At 47.7% G+C, this 25,585-nt stretch overlaps 1 protein-coding gene across 1 annotated transcript; it reads left to right on the top strand.

The window, feature by feature from the left end:
* Nucleotides 1-838: 838 nt before the first annotated feature.
* On the top strand, nt 839-24,046 carry MAL (mal, T cell differentiation protein (MAL blood group)). The gene is made up of 4 exons (XM_080931676.1): nt 839-993; nt 16,950-17,117; nt 18,484-18,609; nt 22,403-24,046. The coding sequence occupies exons 1-4, from the start codon at nt 901-903 to the stop codon at nt 22,475-22,477; spliced, it is 462 nt and encodes a 153-aa protein (XP_080787802.1). The 5' UTR covers nt 839-900; the 3' UTR covers nt 22,478-24,046.
* Nucleotides 24,047-25,585: the final 1,539 nt, after the last annotated feature.

The following is a 25,585-nucleotide window of genomic DNA, read 5'->3' as shown; positions in this document are numbered from 1 at the left end:
AGCCTTGGGGTATGTTTTTTAAAAAGATAAATATCAGTATGATATAAATGGAAGTTACTCGGGTGTGATACTTGTTTAAAAAATAAAGGCAAAAGTAAAAGGTAAAGTTGTGGTACAAGAGGAGTAAATCCCCATACAAATAACTCGGCAGTCAAAAAAGTCAAAGGACATGGAATGGGGGAGGACCGCCCCATCTCCAGAATCGAGGGAATCTCGCCTGGCAATATCTGTCCCATGGATGCAACTGTTCCCATCACCACATCGTAGTAGCCAGACAGTCTCCCAGATTCGTTCCCCTAAGCGTCATCTCCTTCCCTCCGGCTGGGATATAGTTCCCTGATGAGAGTCTCACAAGTGCCTCTAGAACTTCCAGACTGCATCTGAGATTAAAGTCAGAAATATGTCCTTCAGGAGGCTGGGCATGAAGCCTGCACCCATTAATGTCCTGGCGGAAGAATGGAGACCCAATTAGAGTTAAAGGGAATGGTTGCCAAAGTGGGGAGGTCTCGGATAGGTTATTAATGAATAGTGATCACCTGCGTGGCGCTCAATACAGGGACGTGCAGCGCGAACGCCGCTCCATCCACTGCCCTCAGGCAGGTGGCACCCAGAGGCTGGACAGGAGAGTGCAGACTCCCAACCCAGCCCTGCAGATCCTCAGAGAGCACTCCGTTAAGTTTTAGGGCGGCGCCAGAGGCGATTCAGCAGTGTCCCTTGGGGCAGTAGACCCGGGCGGGGCGGGTGGCCGGAGCTCCGCCCTCCCCTGACCCAGGCTTTTCAGTTTTTAACCCGCGTGGGAGAGCGTCGCGGCCACTGGGCTCTGCGGAGCGAGCGAGTGTTCAGTGCGGAGCCGGAGGAGGCGAGCGTGTCCAGTCCCAAGGCCGACACCAGCTCGCAGGCATGGCCCCGGCAGCAACTTCGGGTGGCAGCACCCTGCCCAGTGGCTTCTCCGTCTTCGTCACCTTCCCTGACTTGCTCTTCATCTTTGAGTCTGTGAGTGATCGCGCCCTTCTCTGGGAAAGGGATGGGGTTGCTTGAGTTGCTTATCCCATCAGGAGCTCTGCACCGCTGTTCCCAGTCACACCAGCAGCAAGGAGGGAATCAAACCCGGAAAGTCCTTTCCATCTCTTGGTGGTTTGTTCCTTTCTAAATTAGCGAACTGATTTCCCAGGCATGTGCAGAAAAACCTCTTCCTAGAGCTTTTGCGCAGCTTCCTTACAAGGTGCCCTGCATTTCCCACCGAGAGTCCTTCTGAGTAAACAAACCCAGCTAAAGAACCCTTCCATGCTGCCGACAGAGATTCGGAGACCAAGAGAAGCCAGACTTTTCAGGTCCTTTGAAGTTTCTGGAAAGGGAATGCCTTTGTGCCAAATTTGAAAAACATTGGCTGGGGTTAGGTCCCTATACCCTGCATGAGGAGAGGGAGGAGTCCAGGGAGACAGGGGAATTCTGTCCCCTGCCTTGGCTGACCTTGGGCTGACTCTGCACCTGGGCTGGGTTCTTCTTTCCTTACACTCTAGGTCTGACCCACTTTGAGCAACTTTCCTATTGTAAGCTCCTGGTAAAATGTCCCAAAGCCTCGGACCTACTTCTGGTTCTAGCCCCCAGGGTCCTCTAGCACTTACCTGGGCAGGAAAGGTGTTTGTTTATTATGTGGGTGTGAAACCTTTGCCTCAGCTCCCATCACACAGAAGCCTTTGTGTGGAGCATTGGCTTAGCGGAGGAAACCTGTAGGTAATTTTAACAACTGGATCCTGGCTTCTAACCGGACGGTTAGGCTGGGAGGATGTGGACGCCAAAGACGGTAGCCTCCGTCATCAAGGATGTCCTGAAATTAAGATGAGTATTGAGTTGAACCCAAATGTGGGTGTTTCTGAGGTGATCTCACACCCCAAGTATAACCAAAGCCAAGACATGGAAGTAACATTTGTAAACCCTGCACACCACCAAGCCAAGCTCCACAACTTACAAATAGGAACACCCAGGCCCAGAGCTGGGTTGGACTTAGCCAAGGTCACCCAGGTCTTTAGTAAGCAAACCCTGGAACGGTGCCAACTTAATGTACTTGACACAGGCATCTGACCCATATGAGAAAGCACCTACTAGGTGCTGGGGGTCTTGTCTTTAACACCTCTTAGCCTGTGTTTACCCATTATTGGGTTTCTAAAAGTGAGCAGATGGTATCCAGGACCTGGGAATGAGTAATGGGCGACTCTTGAGAATTTTACAAAGAGGAACACACAGAGGCCTGATCAAAGGACAGCCTGCGGTGTGATGGATGGGACAGGGAGGATTTTAAGGAAAAAAAAAATTTTTTTTTTAGTCTCTAGTAACTGCTCTTGTCTCTTTGGAGACCATACCAAGTCATGAGATAGAGAGGCAGCAGGGCTTCATGCTTCTGTGCGAAGACTTTGGTTGTAACCACACACACATACATTCACACATTCACACACACACAAAAGGGGGGACCCTCCAAGGGTCCTCTCCACTTTTTAGTTATTTGATACGACAGGAAGACTAGTTCTGAAGATAGGAACAGGGCAGCCAGGTAGAACGATGAAATCTACAGGAGGACCGGCCAGCCTCTGAAGAGAGATAGATACCTGGTATGGAAAAATCTCAGCACTACTTACTTAGTAAAAATGCCCTTCACTAGTGTGCTCTGCACTTCGGTATGTGTGTGTGTGCTCCGCACTCCTGTATGTGTGTGTGCTCCGCACTCCTGTATGTGGTAACAGTGGTCTCCTGGGTTCCCTCTTGACCAGAATCTATCCCTTTGTGTTTTAAAAAAAATGTCTCTTCTTCTTCAGCCATTGCTCTTATGTCTGCCCACCTCCCACTTTTGTCACTTTCTCTGGAGACCTCCAATGTCTCATTGCCACCTCTCACCCTTCTTGGATAGATTAGGGCTGGCTTTCTGCCTGGGAGAGAAGGGAGAGGGCAGACTCAGCCTGGTAAGTGCTTCTCAGCGCAGACTGTGATATGAAGTAATATGTGTTTTGACAGAAAACTGGAAAGTTAGAAGGTAGAAGAGGCCCTGTCCACTTCAGGGGTGTTTTCTTAAGATAGAGTATTATAACTCAACACCCAAAACACAATTATAACCTGGGCAAATGGCTTGGGCAGAACTTTCTTTAAGGGAGAAACACAAATGGGCAATGAACCCATGAAATGATGCTCAGCTGAGGTAGTCATCTAGGAAAGGAAATCAAAACCACACTGAGGCATCACCTCCCACCCATTAGATGGACTATTAGTTTTAAAACAGGTCCAGAAACAAAGACTACAATAAAACATTAAAATAATCTCCCTTCTATGGAACCTAACAAACATGCTGGAAATACAATCCTCACCCCACCTATGCCCTCCCCGAGAGGTGGGTTGTCATCAAGAGTGGCTTCCTGGAGAAGGGCATGCTAGGAGCCTGGTGTAATAGTTCACACCTGTAATCTCAGTCAGGATTCATGAACTTGAGGCTAGCCTGGGCTGCATAATCTTACATTGTCTTTTTAAAAAGAGGTACTAGAAATTCCAAACATGGCTGTTTAGACATCCCTGCACACCTCAGAAGTATGGGGAAGGAGGCTGGGTCAGCCCCTGGTGACAACTGGTACTCGTTAGTTATATATTTAGGGGCAGAGGCAGGATGAGGGAGTCATTGGAATTGGTTTGCAGTACTGACTCCTACGTTGAGCTGGACCTGTTAATTATTAAAATGATAGCTTTTCTGAGCCTCAGAATGAAGAGGAACTTTTTATTGTCTGGAAATGACTAGACAGGTCCTAGTTTGTTCACCTGGCTGAGGACAAGCCAGCCCTACACAGAGCCTTGATTGAGTCGTAAGATGATGGAGCAGTTTTCTGAGTGCATCAATCAGCCAGCCCACAAGAGCACAAGAGATGTAGAATCCCAGACCCTGCATTTGCAGGTCTAGGTAGAAACTGAGAAAGAGAGGGGCCACTTGCCTAGGTTGGGGCAACTGTTTTCTTATACAAAAGGTGTTTGGGAACAGGCAACTCTACCCAGGTAGCTTTTTCTCACCCCTCAGGGATTGTAGGGACAGCTCAGAGTCACTTCCGAGCTGGTGATTGCAACACCACATCATAAAAATATCCGCTATGGGTTCTTAGTCACTATATCCAATACAACAAGCCCTACACTGTCCGCTGACTCAGTGGGTGTGGCCATATGTAGTCTGGGCCATCTTTTAAGACCTTTTGAAAGAGCAGATAGAAGAATGGATGTCTGAAAGACAGGAATGAGGTCCTCAGGTGTCCTGGGGTTCTCGTAGTTCCATGATATGGACACTCTCTGTTCGAGGAGAAATTTCCCTGGTGTCCCTAGGGAGTGGGACAGAAAGAGGTTCTAAGGCTCCTCCAGGCTATATGGTGTTTGGGGTCCTCTCTGAGCTCTTCAGAGGGAGTGCTGCCAACTTCTGCTCCTCTCCTCAAAAGGCAGAATTATAAAGATCTTGGCCTTGGGAAGTGACTTTTCCAGTTTTTCAAGGGTCACTGGCCTGCTTTGATCAGGAGTTGGTAATTCAGAGCTGGGCAGGGTCACAGTGCCGCACCACATCGCAGAGGCACCTTCCCTACCTGAGAGCCTCCTGCAGGTGCAGGGCTGGGGTGGGAAGGAGGGCCCACAAAACGAAATGCTGAAAGAGGAGAGAAAGGTCAGCTCTCTGCTTGGAGTCCCTGCATGTGTCTGCAGGACAGGTAGAGAGGCCCTGGAGCTGCCCACCTGAGAATGCCTGCACTTTGCTTTGGCACAAGACCCATCACTAAGAGAAAGGGCTGGGATGGACACCGGGCCAGAAGGCAGCCAGTCCTGAGCTAGAGGGAGCCAGAGGTTGATTCTTGATGGATTAAGTACTTTCTGGTAGGAGACTGGTTAAGATCTCCCAGCACAACCAGTCTCAGTCTTCCCCCTGAGAACTCACATTGTCTGTCCCTCGATCTGGCATTGCTTGAAGCCTACAGTCCTAGAGGAAGGTGTCAGTAAAATACTCCAGTAACTGTCTCTTTTGGAGTCATTGACTATGAAGCCAGTGGTAAAGCCATCTCCATCCTTTAAGCAAAGCACCATGGGAGAGTGTGGTTGACCCCTTCTCATAGGTTTAGATTAATCACAAAAGTAAGGAACAGACAGCAGGTTCCAATTGGTCCAAATTGATCTCATAATGCTTGGGTCCTTCTGTATGATGGTAGGAAGGCTTAGTTTTTCGCCAGTGTCTGGCTGGGCCTCAGCAGTGGCATTTCCCAGGGTTATTGATTCACTCCCGGCCTCACGCCTCAGGCTCTGTGCGATTAATGCTTCACATGTCGGTAGTTTTCTGCCCTTGTCTGGGTAAAACAACCCCAGTGTGGATCACAGAAACACATCAAGGTCCCCGGGCCTTCAGAATGACAGGAAAGCCTCATTATAGGTTGTGACAGATCAATATCCTTGGGCAGAGGACAGAACCTATGGAACACAGCCAAGACGAGGCCAGGAAGCAGGGCAGGTCCCTCTAAAACTCTTGGCTCAACTTCCAAGGAGGTCCCTGAAGGCCAAAGGAACAAGTTTCAGAGAGTGGGCACCTCAGAGAAGGGCCAAAGATGACATCCTCCACTAGGGTGGACCACAGAAGAGGGCATGCTGTCCTTGGGTGTTGTTCCTTCCTTTGTTATTTGGGTACTAAACACAAACTTTGTTATTCTTTTCCTGTGAAGGAACAGAGTTTATTGCCACCCATTGTCTCACCTCATTGAACAGGAGGCTCAGACATGAGTTGCCTTCCAAACCATCTCCTCTGTCATTCCCTTCTTGTCAAGAGCCTACAAGGACCAAAGGACTATTCTCCTCTCCCTTGGTTCTAATAGTTCCATAGTCATGTCTAAAACTGATCCCAGCTACAGGGTTGATTTCATGGTAGACTTAGTGAGACTCCGTGGGTAAATGTCAAATCGTTTCTGTTGCTGTGATAAAATACCCTAACAAAAATCAATTTAGGGAAGAAATGAGTTTACAATTCCAGTTACATATCATCACTGTGGGAAAGTCAAAGTGGAAACTTCAAATTAGCTTGTCCCATTATATCCACAGTAAAGAGCAGGGGCAGGGGGAATTATGAGTACTCACATACTCACTTGTTTACCTGCTTGGGCTCAGGCTCAATTTCAGAACCCCCTGCCTAGGGAATTGTGCTGCCCATAGTGGGCTAGGTCTTCTCACATCAGTTAACTTATTAAGACAATTCTCACAGACATGCCAACAGACCAGCCCAATTCCCCTTGACACTTTCTTCCCAGGTGATTCTAGGCTGTGTCAAGTTGACAAAGTAACCATCACAGCTTCATTAGGAATTTTAGTACAGTGGGAAGGCCCCAGTGTCTTACCTTCACAAAGGAAGATAGTCATGGCATCACCAGACGTTAAAATCTTATAGAACTACTCAAGTGTGTGTCTGTCACTGACCACAATGCCATTACGCATTACAGAATGTATACACACAACTCTTTAAAATAACACAATATATTTACAACTCAATAGCTATTAGATACAGTTATAATTAATTGGCTAATAATTCAGCCCCTGTGCAGGGATCAGTTGGTTATCCTGTGCCTACAGATAGTCATAGAGAGGTCTCTAGCCAATCTTCACCATTTTCTCTGTCTGTTTCAGCACCTGGCAGGGTAGGGTGACTCTTGTTTATATCCTCCAGTCCCTGTGTCCTGCACTGATACTATCTGTGGGGCCTTCCTCATGACTCTTTTTCCCCATCAGGATTCAACAACTGGGTTAGCAGCTCTCCCCAGCCAGCTCGATGCGGCAGCTAAGGAAAAGTGGTAACCCCGACCTGCCTTTTGTCCTGGAGGCTGGGTGCTGCTGTAGCTGCTCTTGGTGCGGCTCAGCCAACCTTTGCCAGAATGGTGGAGAAAGCTCCCTTGGGGATTGCTGTGTCACCCTACAAGCATAGGAACTGTTTGCCAGCAGGAGTGGAATTAACCTTTCTCAAGTGTGTGACCTTATCCACACTATCTGGAAGGGCGCGGGTACAGGGAGGGGCACCCAGAACTGTGCTGTCACATTCCTCATCGTTTGTCCTGTCCTGCAAAAGTATGGTGACAGGTCAGGCATGGTAAGACTAGGAAGCCTGTCAGGAAGAGAAGGAACGCACCCAGTTCTTGGGTTTTAGGACTTCTAAAACCAGCCACATAGCTCAATGGGGTAGGGGGTGTATGAAATTGCTCCCCTTTCAGGAGTGGCCCTTCAGCCTTGCCTAGAAGCCCACCCTAATAGTACCCTTTCCTGGTACTCGGCTCTTGTTCTGTGGGCCTCTGCGGCTTGTCTTAAGAACACGCCTGAAGGCTGGGCACTAGACAAGACTTGTTGAAAGTGGGACTTGTTCTCTGCAAAGCTGATCGGTGGCTGCTCTCTCCTGACTAGCATTTACAGATCACAATAGGACCCTGACTTTAAAAGCAGATGAAAAGAAAAACTGGCAGTGGCCACCAAGTCCCAAGAATGCCCCTAGGCCTCCAGAAAGCATGCTGGGACTCTGATGGGTGTTTTCGGATACACACTTGTTTGTGTGCTCACCAAGTTACTCTAACCTACTTGATGATGCCTATCAGTTCCTTTTGTTTTCTTGCATTAACGCCACTCCTTTCTGGTCTAGTGTCTCCACGGATTTTGTTCTTTACAGGTGGCTTGTCTGGTATTTTTTTTTAACAGAAACTCTGATTCTGTTTATCTTGTTGGGCACAGCCAGGGAGTGTAGGTGTGGTACAAAATTTTCCATCCAAATGAGACCATGTGTGTGGAATTCACCTACATTGGCCAGTCAGAGGGAGCCTTCATTCATTCATTCATTCATTCATTCATTCATTCATTCATTCAGGGACTGGCAGCTTACCCCGGAGAAAGCTGTGACTTAAGTCAGCCATAGTTCCCTATGCAGGTGAAATGAGACAGAGGACTTCCCTAATGTTGGGATTCTGTAAACCCCACCCCTCAGTTACCTGACAGTAGCCAGGTATGCTCCACCCAGTTATCTGACACTATAAAAAGGGCTGCTTGCCCCCTCCTCTCTCTCTTGTGTTCCTGCTCTTTGCTCTTCCCACTCTTGCTCTCCCCTCCCCTGTGCCTCCTCTCCCCATTCCCTTCCCTCCTCTATCTCCACACTGCTCATGGCTGGCCTCTACTCCTCTCTCCTCTCTCTCCCTCTCTCTCTCTCTCTCTCTCTCTCTCTCTCTCTCTCTCTCTGCCTCTACTACCCTCTTAACTCCCCCCATGACCTGAATAAACTCTACTCTGTATTGGTCCCTCAGGGGGAAGGGATTCCCAACATGGTCCCCCAGAGGCACTCCCCTTGTCTCCAGGTCTTGCCACACCTCCATGGGCCATCCCCACCCCTCACTCTCCTCATCTTTTTCCTAACACCTAGTACTAAAGGAAGGAGGGACTACAGACCAGAAAAGGGCTTTACCCACTCTCCACCCACCCTGAAAATGTCAACTGAGGTCCTGAAGTCAGCCAAACAGAACAAAGGTTCCCTAAGCCCTTCAGATGAAGTAGGGCTCATTTGTCACTCACTGTCACCTCGGGAGGGATGATGGAACCATGAATCCTCCTGGAGTAAAGGGACCTGGTGGTGAAGGGGTTACAAAAATAAAAAAGTAATAACAGAAAGAACCACTGACATAGGCAAACTGAGGCAGACCTTTTTCCTAACACACCCAATGTTCACCCTGACATACCCATAAGTGAGACTCCCAATAAGCCAAGATTCCCAGACATGGAATCCTCTGATCCCCTCCTGTCCCCTGCCCACAGGGGAGTGGCCAGGATAGGGCTGCAGTATAGATTTCTGGCCTCTGCCTGTCCTGGATGAAGCCTTTGAAGCCTCTTTCTGATTACATCATGCTTTGACTAGTTGCCAGAGTCTGCACTGAAAGACCCAGAACTGATCTCATGGGAGACAGGACTGCAAGATGGAGGTGTTGTGTGTGTACCTACACGAACTCACTCGCACATGTGTACGCGTGCGTATTCGTGTGTTCAGTGCTAGGGATCCAGATCAGGGCCTTTTTCGTGCTAGGCAAGCACACTGCTGCACCCTATCTCCTGGTGTGTTTCTTTGAATAAGACCCAGCTCCCTGGGTGTGCTGTCACAGTGTTGACCTGGTCACTCTTGGTGCCTGTTCAGTGCATGAGTGAGCAACTGGGAGAGTGAAGGAAAGCTGACTCATTAGAGGCCGAGTTTCTCCCAACCTAGGAGATGGAACATCTTGGAGAGCTCCCTGGGGTTTGCTTCTACTCTGTAAGTCTCACCTTTCAGATTAAGAAGGCAGTCCCAGGTTCCATCCAAACTTATTTTTGGAAGGCAAAGCCAAGAAACACTGGGAAGGCTGTGGTGTTGCCCTGACCTCCCCACCCCCATATCATTCTTCCAAGGCTTCATCTTCTGTGTCCTCTTGACTACCCAAGCACTATGGTGCCATCTCTCTCCTTGGCAGTATCTCTTTAACCTGCCTCTCTACATAAGAACACATGCCTATGCAAGTGTGTCCCAGGTGTGTGCATGCATGCATCCAAACATACATTCACACATGCACACGCACATGAACTCCTGTGGACATATATAAGGCACACATCTATACATACATGCATGAACACACAGAACAAGAAGAATGCTCTCTGTTCTCTGGATTATAGAAAGATTCTTACAGTCATTCAGCTATATATAGGCACAGCTTGCTGGGACACACAGTGATTCACTGTTCAAGTCACTTCCACAAATAAAATCCTGGTGTCCTAGGGCTGCTATTGCTGTGATGAAACACCATGATCAGAAGCAAACTGGAAGAAAGGGTGGATTTGTCCTACACATCCCAAGTCTCTGTTCGCTGAAGGAAACCAAGTCAGGAATTCAAACAGGGCAGGAGCCTGAAGGCAGGAACTGATGTAGAGACCATTGGGAAGGACTGCTTACTGGCTTGCTCCTCGTGGCTTATAGCACCCAGGAACATCAGCCCAGGGGTATCCATCCCACATACAATGGGTTGGACCATCCCCCATTGATCAATAATGTAAAAAACACCCTATAGGCTTCTCTGTGTATAGCCAGATCTGATGGAGGTATTTTCCTAATTGGAGTTTCCTCCTATCAGATGACTCTAGCTTGTGCCAAGTTGACATAAAACTCACCAGTACACTCACTGTTGACATAACTTTTGGCTACTGAAAGCCTCAGCACGCACGTGGCCGACAGAGAGTTGGGACTGCCGTTCCTGGTGGCCTCAGGGCAGCATTCATGGGTCTGGAGCCTGGCAGCCCTCCCAGAAGCCTGGGTGTGCCAACTGGCACCTCTCAGCTGATGAGGCCATCTTCTCTATTCCTCCCAGGGGACAAAGGGCAGACTAGTATTTGATGTATAGCCTGTGTTCTGTTGTCATTTCCTTTATCTTTCAAGAAGTCAGCACACAGCTTCTGGTCACATTTACCTATAAGGGAACTGTTGGGAGCCCTGATGCCTGACTCAAGGGTTTTCATGTGGGTGGCATACTCTTTGACTTCTGTCTTGGCATGTTCCCCTGGCAGACTTTCTGCTGTGGGGACTCTGAAAGCATATAGTAGTGCTCCCAGGAAGCAACCAGAATTGGAACAAATCCTTGGCATTGACCTCAGCCACCCAATCCCTGCAGTGGACGAACTGGGATGAAGCACTCTTTCAGCTCCACAAGTAATAGAAACTCCAGATGAATCTCAAGAATGTCCTGGAGAATTCCTTTCTTCTTTTATAAGCCAGCTCATTGTAAGAAAGATGGCCCCATTATATTACATGGCCATTATATTACCTTAGGCAGGCGCATTTTATACAACTTTCAGTTTGGGACACACCATGGTATTTTCTTTTCTGATGCTTTATAGTCACCTTATTTATTTATTTATTTATTTATTTATTTATTTATTTATTTTGAAACAAGATCTGATATATCACAGGCTAACCTAAAACTGCTCTGAGACTGAGAATGACCTTGGACTCCTGAGTCCCCTGCCTCTACCCCTGCAGGGTTGGGATTATAGGTGTGTGCCACCAGGCATAGCTCATTCATGAGGTGCTGGGGGATGGAACCCAATGCTTCTAACATGCTAGGCAAACCCTCTATCAACTACACTATATCCCCAGTTCTCGATGTGACTTCTAGCTCCAGTAATCCTGGACTATAACCCAGCAGGCACCCAGCCTGGTCTACATATCAAGATCCTGTCTCAGAACAAAACAAAATAACCATAGTTGATTGATTAGTTAATTCTAGCTCTCAGCAAGTCGGCAAGTGAGCAGTTATACAAACTGAAATCACAGGCCATTAGGCGGTCACAGGCAAGACTGCTTTATTCACAACAGATCTCCGCTGATGTCAACCCTCTTCACAGGTATCATTGTCACCATTTCATACATAAAGGAACAACAGAAAAGCTAAGTAACTTACTTGGAGGTACTGGGTGGCCCAGATGGTATGGCAGAGCTATATATGATTCAAACTCGGAACTCTAGCCTGTACCCTTGGCCACTCTGGTTTGCTTCCCATTGGTGACTCATAAGTCTGAGCAGGAAGCCAGAGAGTTGACCCAAAGGCTAAAGTGCTTACCATTCAAGCCTAACCACTTTAATTCAACCTCCAGAACCCATAGTGGGAGAACCAACTCTCAAAAGTCTCCCTCTGACTGTTAAATGTGCACATAGACACACACACACACACACACACACACACACACACACACACACACACACAAATAGTAATAGGGAAAATTAAAACAGTGGGGAATCTTCTTGGGGCTCAAATGAAGCTCCCCCAGAAACTATCTTGAGGAAACTATTTTTCACAAAGATCATTTCATTGAGTAAACTGTGGATAAGAACCATTTTTAATCCTTTGGACACATTTTTGTTGGCATTCAAAGCTTCCCTACAGCTCTTCCCAGCACCCAACACCTGGCAGGGTCCAGCCCAATATTCCTGTCCTGGGCACAGCCCTCCACTCAGAGGCTGTGCCCTGGCGTTCAGAGGACCACCAGTAACAAGTTGGTTTCATGTTCAAAGCAAGACAGGGATGGAAGCGTGAACACAGAAAAATAAAGTTCCCGTGATATTTTTGTACCACAGGGCCAGACAGGACCAAGAGTGGAGTTCTCTTTGGCTTTGCTGGAAACCCTACAGGATCGGAGACAGTGCCTATTGTCTTTTTGCTTTGTCAGGGAGTATTCAGAATATCACCAGAAGCCCCATGTTATGAAAACATGCTTCCAACCTTTGGCAACGAGCCTGGGTCCTCTGTTTTTTGTCTCATAGTTCTGCCTCTTTCCGGTTTATTCTGACCCTGGACTTGGGGCCTGAACATTGTTGTTTGGTTTCTAAAGGTGTCCAGGATAATTTGATGCCTAGACAGGGATTAGGACCCTAGAACATTAATCCAGGTTCTACCCCCATTTTCCAGCTTGGGGCACCGGGGTCCAGAGGGACTGGTCAATTAATGTAGCTCCCAGGACAGCAGTTTGGAGAGCTTCATTTGAGATCACTGTTGGCAGCTACTCTGCTGTCTCTGATATGATGAAATAGAAGTGGGGGTGGGGGAGCCAGGCTTTAACAGGACAGACCCCAGGGCCCCACCCCCACCTGGTTGTATAATGTTTGCTTATTAACAATTACATCTGTGTGTTTGGAGACTGAGAGCAAGACACCTAGAGTTTTCATTACAGAAGGAAATGGTTTTGAACCCTCACCTACCCCCATGCACTTGACAAATATTTGGCCAGTGGGGTCTTAAAGCCAGGCCTCAGAGAACTGCTCACTGCCCAGGAGTGCCTTATCTCCCGGGCGTGGGTTCCTTGCTTGCTCTCTCTCTGTTTGCCCTCTGGACAACCTGAAGGTGGAGTGGGGTGCAAACAGGCTTGGGTCCCCATGATTCATGCCAAATATCAGCTCTCCATGGCTCACCCTTCCTCTAGCCTGGCTTCTGCTATCCGCTGCTCTTACATCACACCTCACCCTCTGGTGCCCTGAAACCTGTTCCACCATCCTCTTCTGTGCTATAGTCTCCGTCCTCCCACCGGAAGTATGCCCTGGTCCCACATCTACCTTAACCAGCTAAATCCAGCTGTGACTCAAAGGCACTACGAAAGCCATGTTTCAGGCCAGCCACCTCTCCTGCTCAGGGCCAGCTATTAGCCTTCATTTAGGCTTGGGGGGGAAAAAGTAGTCTAAACTACATCTGCTTCAGACGCAGGGTTTCCCCCCCACACCCCCAAATATTTCAGTGTAATTTTTGAGACAAGGTCTCAGTCTGTAGTTCAGACTGGCCTCTAATTCATAAGCGTTCCTCGGCTTCCTGGGGTTTCAGGTGTCTACCACCGTGCCTGGATTCTCCAAACACTTTTAAAATCTACATTTGGTTAAATGTGCAGATGTGGAAGCCTTCATGCCCCACAGCTGCTGCATCTGACAACAGGAAGCTTCTGTACTGGAACCGAGGAGCAAAGGGCCGCTCTCCAAATGGGAAAGTCCCCAGCGAAGCCAAGTTTTCTAAGCACTTGTCTGGGAACACTCTCCTCAGCTCTGTTCCCCTCATCTGCCCGCCCTCCCAGTGGGGCTGTGAGCCTTCTTAGCCACCTGTCTCATATTCCCCGTCCGATGCTACTTAGACACCTTCACAGACTCTTCCCCACTCCCACCCCTGTCTGCTCCATTCTTCGTTCCCTTCTCTGCCCCCCACCTATGAATCCAGGCAGTAGTGGGCATAGGGAAGATCTATTGCCTGCCATACAGGAGGGCAAAAGCCAGGGCTGGCAATGATGTCTTTAAAGTTACTGGCCCCAAGTCTGAGGTGTAACATAAACAGGAAGCTGATGGAAGACTGTCCCTGTGTGTTTAGTAAATCCCAGGGGTGTTTGCTAAGTTCCCAGATGCACACCATCCTCTCAGCCAGCTCATCCTAAGCTCTGAGGCTTTCTGACACCTCACAAGGAACTGGGAGGAATTGTGTTAATGGAGTTGTTTTCCAGGGATTCCCCCTTGAAGAGAAGTATTCATCCTGGGATTATTGTGCTAAACATTTGATACAGGGCTACTTGATTGTAGAGTTTTGAGTTTATGAAAGTTATCTAAAGTTGGCCATGGTGATGGTTAGTCTCTATGTATGAGTCTATTAAACACCATTGAAGTGTAGATTTTCAGTGCGTGAATTGTACCATGTGTGAGTTGTATCTCATTAACAATGTTACAAAGAGAGCTGAACATGATAGCTCAGGTCTGTAATCCCACCCCCCAGGGGGAGGAGACAGGATGATTGACATGAGTTAGAGACCAACTGAAGTTACATGGTTCCAGGCTAGCCTGGGCTATTGTGAGAGACCCTGCCTCAAAAACTGAATGGAGAGAAAGGAAGGAAGGCAGACAGAGAGAACTTTCTCCTAGTACCTCACTGTGAAACCTACTGCTGTTTATACTGTTTGAAGCGTAGAGGGGATACCTAATTTTCAAAAGTGCCAGCTTGCTAGGTGGCATGCTTAGAGGCAGGTCCCGAGGACTGTCAGGAAATGAAGGCTGGACTTAAGTACAAGATGGGCTTTGTTCTCTGGACAGTGTGGACAGGGTTCTGACTGAACTCCAAGAATCTCTCTCTCTCTCTCTCTCTCTCTCTGTGAGGGGGGGGGTGGGGGAGAAGAAACCAGAGCACAGTCTCCAGCAGAGTTCAGAAAGCACTGACACAAGCAGCCTGAATCAGCCAGGCATCGGCCAGAAACTCAGAACCAGCTCAGTGCTGGCACCTAGGAAGACCTTAGCAAACCCTGTGTCATTTCACCCTGGCTTGATTGCTGCCCCTCCTTTGACTTCTCCCCACAATTCTTCTGTGTGTCTCCATAGCTGAGAACAGAGTGGAGAGGGGTGTTATAAAGGGACATAAAATACAAGCCATACTTTTGAAGACCAGGAACTGGAAGCCATTTTGAAGTCTAGCATTTGCAGGTGTGCATGCAGACTTTGATTGTCCTAAGAGCAATGATATAGGCACCGTAAACAAAACATAATCATCACCCAGTTCACCTTCAGTGGCTGTGCTCTGGGGGAGTTCTGAATGTCTTGATCCACTAAGCTCTTTGGCAAGAGTTGGGAGAGTGGAATGGACAGAAAGAGACGTCCTTTCTTCTGTGGCATTCAGTGTCCTTCAAGGTCAAGCCTGTGAGCTACCCATAAGCACTTGTGACCCACAGGATCCCACGTAGATTCTATAGAGTAATACCCCTGCACACATGGGCAACCTAAGCTGCTCTTGTGATGGCTTTGATCATCAGTCACTCTAGTTTAGTCCAGCCATTTGACAAGCATTGTTGACAGGATGGTTATATGGAAGATGGCTGGCTGGGAGATGGGGTGGATGGGTTCTCCTGGCACACACACACACACATACACACACACACACACACACACACAAACACACACACACACACACACACACACACACACACACACACACACACACAGGGAACCAGCTTCTGTGATCAAGGCAGACTCCATTTCCAAAACTAAGGGATCAGATAAAGCTCCTTTTACCTCTTGCCAGATACAGGATTCCCTTGAGACATGCAAATAGCTTGATTTAAATTGGCCCTGGATGGTTATAACGTGACCAGACCAGGGGCACAGAGGAGAGAAATATCCCACACTAAGGGACTGGATGGACAGACCCACTGACTTTTATTTCTCCATACTGTACTCCAGTGCCTCCTAAAAGCGGGTGCCCTTCTACCCGAAACACAAGGCTGGGAGCGCTGCCTGCCCTCAGCCCCAGATGCTCAGAAGGAAGTACCCTCCTCTACCATAGTGCTCTCCAGACTTTTTACTGAAAAGCCGTCTCCACAGGACCCAGACCTGGTCCTCAGGTGCATGGGACAGAGAGAGGAGGCTTGAGTTGAAGAGGGTCAGAGAGAAGTGGAGGCAGTCCCAGGGAAGCTCACATGGCTGGGACATCCCTCTGGCTTCTGGAAGCTCTTTTGCTCCCCTTTGAGAATGGGAACTCTCCAGCCCTGGGACATCAATGGTAATATCTTTTGGCTATCCCCTGAGTTGTGTTCCTCTCAAACACAAGGCTAACTTGTGACCTCTCCACTCCAATTTCAACACTAACAGTCAGAGAACTTTCTACACTTGAGTATCTAAGATGCTGAGTCTGAGAAAAAAAAATGCCAATGATATAACGTAGCTAGTAAGTTTACCCATTAATAACCTTAAAAAAAAAGTCTCTTAATTGCTACAATTCCTTTTTTTTTTTTTTTTTCTCTTGCTGGGGATTGAACCCAGGGTCTTGACTTCTGCCATCAGCTGCATGTTTAGCCCTTGATATTTTGATACAGGGTCTCACTTTGTAGCTTAGGCTGGCCTGGAACTCATTGTTTAGCCTAGGCTGGCACTGAACTTGCCATCCTCTGACCTCTACCTCTCTAGCACTGGCACTGGAGACCTGTACTGTCACCCCCAGCTGGCTGCTTACTGTTTTATAATATAAGGAATGTTTTAATAACAAAGTAACTGAGAAGAGCAGACACTCAGAAGAAAGGGTGGGCATTCGAATGCTAATACAAAATACTGTAAGTTCTTGCAATGCTTTCCCTTGCTTCTCCAACACCATTTGACAAATGTGTTCCTTCCTCACCCATAACACTGTTGCTGGAGTTACCAGAGTTCATGTTTATGGGGCTCTTAATACAATGCCCTGGTGCGATACAATGTTTATAAATAAAATAAATGAAAATCCTACTTAAGAAATGAAGCACAGTAAGCCAGCAGGCACTGGCAAAGGGTAAGGTAAGAACTCTAGCCTGTGGCATTGAGGGATAAAAGGGATGGTTTTTGCTGAGCTGAGGGCTTTGCCCTGTCCCAATACTTTCTCTCTGTCTCCTCCCTGCAGATCTTTGGAGGCCTGGTGTGGATCCTGATTGCCTCCTCCCTGGTACCCATTCCCCTGATCCAGGGATGGGTGATGTTTGTGTCTGTGTTCTGCTTTGTGGCCACCACCTCCCTGATGGTCATGTACATAATTGGTGCTCATGGTGGTGAGACTTCCTGGATCACACTGGTGAGTGCTGGCCCAGGGAATTTGCATTTGGGGAGGGGGCCAGTGCTGGAATCACATCACTGGAAGACTTTGTTTCCAACCCTGAATTGGGAGCTTCCCTGGATACATTTTTCCAGCACAATCCGAAGCTGAATTGGCCTAGCCTCGGTTCAGATTATTCATAGCAGTAAGGGCTTCCCACATTGAGGAGATCAGAGTGGAGAGGCAGGAGCTGTATTCTTACTGCAGAATCTCATGGGGTGCTCTGCTGTCTTATCTGCTATCATCTTTTCAAGCAGAGCTAATACCCCAACCACATGCACCTAACAGCTCTCAGGTACATCCATGAGAGCTGTTGTCCTGGGGGTCAGACAATGTCTTCTGCCTGGCTTCGAGAAAACTACCGTCTAAGCACACTTTCCAGAAGACCTGGGCACCAAAATGGCCCGTGTTCTTTCTTTTGTAGTAAGTTCTGCTTTGAGGCCCCAGAGACAGGCCTCAAATAAACACAAGGGGAATTGCTTATTATCAACTAAGGAAGGTCAGGCCACTTGGCTAGGTTGATACTTCTCCATGGCCTTTCTACTTGAACGTTTGAAATCACTTCCAAACTACAGTCACACAGAACATTATCGTAGTTCCTTTTTGCTTTGAAAGATACCAAGAGCCAAAATAGATAAATAAGACCAACACAATAAAATGAAAGCAATGGAAATGGCCCAGGTTTCTCTCTCCCTGGACAAAGAGCCTGCATCCAAGTCAGGACTGTAAGCATGTGCAGTTGATCTTGGGGTCCAGAACCGGTTTTTATTTCTACCTGTAATCCTGTATTTGTTATGAGAGGTGTGGCTCATGGTTTGTGGGTGTAGTTCATCATGGTGGGGAAGAGGTGAGGCACTAATCTTGTCTGTCAGTAATCAGAACGCAGATGGATGAACGTTTGTACTCAGCTAGTTTTCTCTTCCTTGTTCGGTCTGGGACCCCAGCCCATGGGATGGTGCCATTCACATTCAGGGTGAGTCATTAGTTAAGCCTCTGTGGAAACACCCTCAAAGACACACCCGGAGGTGTCTCAGAGAAGTTTCTAACCCTGTCAAGTTAATAATGAAGAACAATCAGCACATACCCCAAACTCTCCCCCTGTGATACCTCAGAGGAAACAACACCCTCCTCCACTAAAGGGCTCACTATGGGATCTACCCAGGGGGAAAAAACTCTGCTAACAGCCACCAAACCTGAATTAAGGTAATAGACTTAGGGGGTTACAGGTATGATTCAAAAGGAGTGGTCAGGGACAAAGATGGGAGCAGGTAATTTGCGGGCTTTGTCTCCATGTCTGGGTTGGGATGTCTCTTCTCATCTCTGACACAACTCTTTTTACCCACAGGATGCAGCCTACCACTGTGTGGCTGCCCTGTTTTACCTCAGTGCCTCAGTTCTGGAAGCTCTGGCCACCATCACAATGTTCGATGGCTTTACCTACAAGCATTACCATGAAAACATCGCTGCAGTGGTAAGTTCAGTGAACAGAGCAGGCAGCTCACACAGCCTGCTGCAGAGGCTCGGGATGGAAGGTTGCCCAGCCCAACGACGTCAAACCTTCCCTCATTTGTGAAGCAGTGAAGCCACTCTGAAGGGAAGAGATGAGCCATAACTCCCCTGGTTGTCTTCTCAGGGATGCGTGGTACAAGGTTCAGTAGACACAGGAACTCATGCTAGTCTGGCTATGCATGAGTGGATATCTGAGGGGTGATGACCTCTAAGTACCCAACAAGTGTTCTTATCTGACCCTCGCAGCCATCCTGTGAGGGCAGTGGTATTGTTACCCTCATGTCACAGATGGAGAGGCAGCCTGGATTTGTTTCCAGGATAGGCAAGTATCATAACCTTAACCACCTACCTAGGCTTTTGGTATCAGTTTCCAGCAAAGAGTTTGGCCACTGGGGTCTCATACCCTTCTTGAGTATTGCCCATAGAGACATTCAGTCGAGACACTGAGGACGGGATGGGTTTTCTTTCTAAAGGACTAGATCCAAATGACAAGGAATGAGAGGCTGTGTTATCTCAGAAAGATGTTTTTCTGAGTGGTACGTACCCTTGGAACAATGTATTGATGTACTTAACTCGGAATCATCAGTATAAAACTTATTTCTAACTATAGGTGACATATGAAAAATGAGGAACACAAGTTAGAAATGGTGCTTCTCCAGTTTCTAGAAATTGGGTTGTGCATCATGCCAATCCCAAGGGGGAATGAGCTGACAGATCATAAGTTGCCGGCACCCATGTCATTTGCTCAAAGTGTGGAACAGAGGTTGGGTGCAGGCCACAGGGATGGGTGTTGGGCAATATGCTTCTTCCTGTATCTAGAGGGAAAGTCTGGGGAGAAAGTTCCTCGAAGCATCATCCTTATGGGACACTATGCCACCCTCAAGAATCTGCATGTCCCCTTAAGCAACTTGCATGAACCTGGCCACCACGAGGATCTGGTTACTACCCTCTTCAGTTGTCCTACGTCATGGAATACTTCCCAACATGGAGTTTCCAAAGCACAATACAGCCAGGCAGCATCTAGCTTGTGCCTTCCTTCCTGAGGTTGGTGACCCAACCCATCCTCTCCACCACCATCTAAAAAGATAGTTTTGTTTGCCATTGGAGAAGCACCTTAGACCTCCCCCTTTCTAACCCAGAATCCTTCTTAGTTCACAGAAATCCAAGCATTTATTTGACAACAATTCCCATAAATGTCTCGAGGACAACAGTGTGATGTGGATTAGATGTGGTTTGGGTCAGTACCTGTTGAAAACATCTAGGTACATTGAATTAAAATCCCTGCCCACTGAACAGGTTGAACGCTACCCGGCTCTATTGCATCCCAATTTCTCTCTCTGACATTTTATCAAAAAGCATCCTTCACCCAGACAAGTGCACAGGTTCAAGCAGGGGTACTGATCAGTTTTCAGAAGATGAATCCTCCTATAATTAAGAAATAAGATACAGGGGGCTGGAGAGTTGGCTCAGCCGTTGAGAAGGAATACTACTCTCAACAGAGTTCCATTCCCAGCATGGTCACAGTGGGTCACAACTGCCTATGACCCCAGGTCCAGAGGATCCAGCATCCTCTTCTGCCTTCCATGGGCACTGCACTCACATGCACATACCCACCTTCAGAAACACAGATATTTTACTTTCAAAACTATTTTTTAGAGCTAGGACATAGGCCTTGAAGTATATCTCAGTGGTAGAGCATCTCTCTGGAACGTTCAAGGCCTTGGATTCAATTCCCAGCATTACTACTACTACTCACACACACACAGAGAGGGGGGGGGGGAGGGCATTCAGTTTTGCCTACCTCTTGAGGTGGAATTATGCAAAGCTCATTTTTTTATGCTTGACTTCTCTCTCTCTCTCTCTCTCTCTCTCTGTCTCTCTCTCTCTCTCTCTCTCTCTCTCCTCTCTCCCTCCCTCTCTCTCTCTCTCCCTCTCTCCCTTATGTTTGTAAGAGTCATCCATGTGGTCGGATGGAGATTGTTTATTATGTTGCTATATAGTACTCCACTGTAGGCCTTTCACAATATCTACTTATCCACTCCAGAGCTGATTCTGTCCCCACGTTTTCTCTTTGGGCTTGGACATGCACATGCCCAGCCAAAGTCAAGTGTGCTAGAATCAAAAACCAGAGGCTCTCATTTGTCAGGTGCGCTGGCTGGAACCAATAAGGTGACACATGAACCAGGTTCAAAGTGGAGCTGCTTCCATTCTGTCTTCTCTGGACTGGTCCGTGGGGAACTGGCACCTGATCTTGGAGCCGCCCATGTAACGGAGTAACAGACAGCCTGCCTTGTGTCCCCTCTCTGGTCCTAACTGGGATTTGTTTCTGAAGCCCGGATTTTTTTTACCCTGACCTTTGGTGGCAGTGAGTGGAGCTTCTTTGCCAGAAAACCCCCTGGAGTTGACAGAATTGTGGTGGGCAATTATGGCAGAAGTTCACAGGAAAGGGTTTCTGAAAGTCAAGATGTCTCAGCATGTCCTGAACTCTAAATATCCCTGGTGTGCTGGGGGATATTGTAATCTCATTTGCAAACTAAATCCTTACTTGCTGGCCCTTCTAGAACTCCTGAGGTGCTTGGGCTAAGGGTTTTCCTTGGCCCTAGAAGTCCCACCTGTGGGAGACAGGTGACTTGGTTAGTTAGGAGTTTCTCTGTTCTCAGAAATTTGTCACTGACTAACTCAGGTTACACATCACCTCTGGCCAATGGGGGTAGAGCATTCACCCATGCTTCTGCCCCGTGGGTGCTGTTTATGAGCATTTCCAAGACTCACAGAAGCGTGGCCACCCTAAATGTTGTGCCTGAGCTGGAAACTCTTGACCCCTTGCCCAAGGAAGGTCACAAAACCAGGTGCAAATATTGGATTTGGAAGTAGGTAAGCCTTTAGGGAGGTCAGCCAGATGGAGTAGGGTAATGGAGGCACACAGAGCCCAAGTGAGCACAGCAAGTCATAGGTGACGGGCAGTGTCACCTCAGCAACTAATCTGTCATCACTTCCTATTGATAGAAGCCAGGTGTCCTCTGTCCTGCCTTCTTCCTGCTTCCCATGAAGCCTAGTTACCTCACCTGTGCCCGGGAAATGAAGAGTCCGAGATTAAGAGGAAGGATTTGAGAGATGGCATAAGGACCAGAGTTCCCTTAACAAGCTGAGAATCCTTTAAATGCTTAAAACCCTAGCAGCCAGTGGGCAGAGGCGGGGGGGGGGGGCTAGCACTCAGTGGCTGTCAGTGGGCTCTGGGTTCTGCCTCAAAGGCAAAAAGTGAGAATCTTACAAAGGAGAACTTTTGATGCCCTCCTCCAGACTATGCATGCAACACACACGCATGAAAATCATGTCCAGATAGCACAGGGAACTTAACCAGAAGCAGTAAACCCAGCCAACCACATCATAGACTAGCTTCTAGGACCACAGCTGGGAAATACTGGTCTTGGTCTTACTGGTGTTTGAAGGAAGGTTTTCCAGAGTCACTGACACCCAGTTGTGATGCTTCTATTGAAGGGGACTTTGATGTCCCCAGTCAAGTCAGATGACCCTAATGTGACATGGAGGACAGTTTGCAAACCAGAGCCAGGACAGCAAGACAGCAAGGTTAGACTACCTGGGAGTCTGGGTGGTCCACACACCCTGAATCTGTCCTCTAGTGCCGTGTGACAGTGACAGACAGCCCTTGTAGCCCCATGCACACACACACATGCATGCACACACACGCATATACACATGTGACCTCACACTAATGACTTTCTCTCTGGTTTCAGGTGTTTGCCTATGTGGTTACTCTGCTCTACGTGGTCCATGCTGTGTTTTCTTTAATCAGATGGAAGTCTTCATAGGACAGCAGATTGGGAGCTGAAACCCAGATGCAATTAACTGGTCAGCCCATCTTCCCCATTAACTTCCTAGAACAGACTGGATGGTGGAAAAAAGAAAACAAGCCAAAAAGAAAACAAAACAAACACAAAAACAAATGGAACCCATGTTAGTGTCTCTCGGGTGTTGTTTACCTTCTGTCAGGGTTTAGGGCTTGCTGTATTTAACTTCCAGCTAAGGGAGGAAGGAGTTGTCTTGGCAGGGGCCCTTTCTACCCTTGACCGGGACAGTGGGTGGGAACTCGGAACCCTAATCTGAAGACATGACCATTTCCCCTTGACCCTTGGAGCATGTCCTAAGAATTGCCTCTTGGAATTTTCCATGGGCTCTTTTGAGCACTTGTCCCCTGGCTTGTCATAGTCTTTGTGGATAATCTGGGTGTCGCAGGCACTGAAATTCACCCAACAGAGTCTCCAGATGTTCACGGTGGAAGATGAACCCCTTTGAAATACTTCATTAAATACCTGTATGTCTCATTCTTCGGGTGGGGAACTGGGATGTTTTTCACTCTCGGGGATCAGGGACGGATGGCTTCCTGTTCAACTTACTTCCTGCAGTATTCTTTAATGTAACCTCAAGGGAAAATTCAGATGTGTGTGCGGGCCAGTCTTTTCCAGAGTGACTCACTGAGGACGACACCCTCACAACAGTATCCACCAGGATAGTGTCTTCCTTGTAGGCACATCCCAGGGAGTGCTACCTTTTTCTTTCAAGGCACAACAGTTTGTTATATTAGAATCGTCTCACTCTCTGAGAAAACTAGGTGTGGGCATTCCTTCTTTTCTTAAGGATGACCTAAAACGATCTAGTCTGGGTGTCTTCGGTGTCTTGATATGTTTGGGCATGTTCTCAGACCACTCCTTAGAGGAGAAAAGGGACCTGACTCCAGAGCGAAGGGAGAGACAATGGCTATCTCTGGCTGCCACATTCCAGGTGAGGAACATCTGACCTGAAAAAAGAAAGTATAATTAGGAAGGACATGGAGAGTCTGCAAAGTCAGACATTCTACCAGGAGATCTCACCTGGACCCCACAGTTTAAAGAAGTGAGTGACATCCTAGAGATAGAGCCCCAAATGCAAGGATGTCCTGCCAGCCACCAGGAGGGCCAGGATTCTAGCCTCAGCCAGTTTTCACTAGCTGGTGTTTTAGTCTTCAACAAACCAGGAGATTGAGACCTACAACTAAATTAGATTTGGGGAGTTTTCTACCTTGGTTCTGAGGATGGAGCCCAGGGGCCATACATGGTGGGTAAGCCCTCTTCGGCTGGATTCCATTCTCAGCCCCAAATTGGGTCTCAATGGCGCATCCAGGAGGACTTTGGCTATTCCAGCCATACTGGTACCCAAATCTGCCATTGTCCACTTAACACAGCCAAAATTTCATACTAAAACACAAGCAAAAGATTAGGGGGATTTATTTTTAAAAATTAAAATATAAACTAAGAGAGTATATGAAGTTCATGATAACGTTTAACAAAATCTATAACTGGATGCTGACTGGGGTCGTCTTATATTTCCAACAAAACTGAACCATAACATTACACTAACCAGCAGCTCGACATGAATGAGGATTGCTTTTTGACAAGAAAAAAAGAGAGATAAAGGAAGAAATAAAGGGATAAAGGAAGGGTGACTAAGATGAATTTCCCAAGGGTTTCTCTATGTTTCAGATTTTTAATCATTAAAAGAAACTTTCATACAATCTTTGTCTCATTCTTGTTGTTGTTGTTGCAAATTGTTGTAACTAAAAGAACCCAGATTAAAGACCCCGAGGATGGTTCTGACAACTCTCATACATTCTGTCCTGGGTCTGTTAAACTTTTATTTATTCTTTGACAATCCCATACACCTATACAATGTATCTTGATCCTATCCATCCCCACCTCCTCCTTCCCACTCCCAAGCACATTCCTTGCCCACCTTCATGGCCCCGCCCCCTTTCAACATCCACTCCAATTGGTGCTGCCTGAAGGAATGTTGATAGATCTTATTGGCTGACTCTGTGTCAGTCTTAACCATAACTGCAGTGAGTCCATGGGAACAAAAGCCATGCACACCCAGAAGACAGCCCGTCACAGCGATCCTTCCTCCCCATCCTCCACCTCTTACAGCTTTCCTACCTCTCGGTGGCAGGGTGAGGTGAGGTGGGATGTTGACATGGATGTCCCATCTGGGGCTAAGTGGTCACCGATCACTTATTCTCAGCACCTTCACCAGTAAAGAGTTCCTGCGTTCACATGCTGCCTACATATGGAGTTTACAATTTTGTTTCCCATTTGCATTATAATGATTTGTTGGAACTCTAAAGAGATGAGCACGTTTTTCACCTCCCCCAGACCCCACCATCACCTGCCCTCTGCCCATTCTTCACTCCTCCCAGGGCCCAAGGTTTGCAGGCACAAGGGACTGTTGATAGTAGCCATACCCACCGGGGTCTACCCTTCTGGGAATCCCCATACTTCAGAGAAACAGCATTGAGAAACTACTGGGAAGAGCCAAACAGAAGTTAGCGACACAGAACAGGCAGCAGCCAAGCAACTGTGTGTGGCTCCATTCCTTCCTCAGTGATGGAGGGCAGCTAGCCAACAAGGCTTCTTGATTACATGGTATACCACATTTATCCCAGGGTCTTGGCTAAGACAAAGTCTATTTTGGAAAATATGTTGGTGTTTTCATAACCAAAAACCAAGGGCAAGGAAATACTCTTGGTCAGCCTTAGGCCAAGTACCTCTCACATCCCAATTCCCACCTATATAACTATTTTGTTGGCTATCTTTGGAGCTCTTGCCTGGGGCCAGGCACAATACCCCCCAAAGTATTTTTGATATGTAAATATAGTCTCCTGCCACGCTTCTGGTAGCCATAGGTGACTGATAGCCTCTATATTATTCTACAAGTGAGGACCCTAAGACTCACACTGTGGGGGCACAGGGATTCAACCAGCCCCTCTGGTCTTGGGCCCCCGAGCTTGACTTCCCTCTTCCAGCACAAAGACCTGTTCTTAGGACAGTGAGGCCTCGTGAACACAATGCTTGTGAGCAGAGGCCTGTAGTGGGGGTGAAGCTGGGCAT

This window comes from Micromys minutus (genome assembly GCF_963924665.1).
Source record: "Micromys minutus genome assembly, chromosome: 17".
NCBI classification, from domain to species: Eukaryota; Metazoa; Chordata; class Mammalia; order Rodentia; family Muridae; genus Micromys; species Micromys minutus.
The sequence above is the reverse complement of the archived record's forward strand: the minus strand, read 5'-3'. Positions and strand labels throughout refer to the sequence as shown.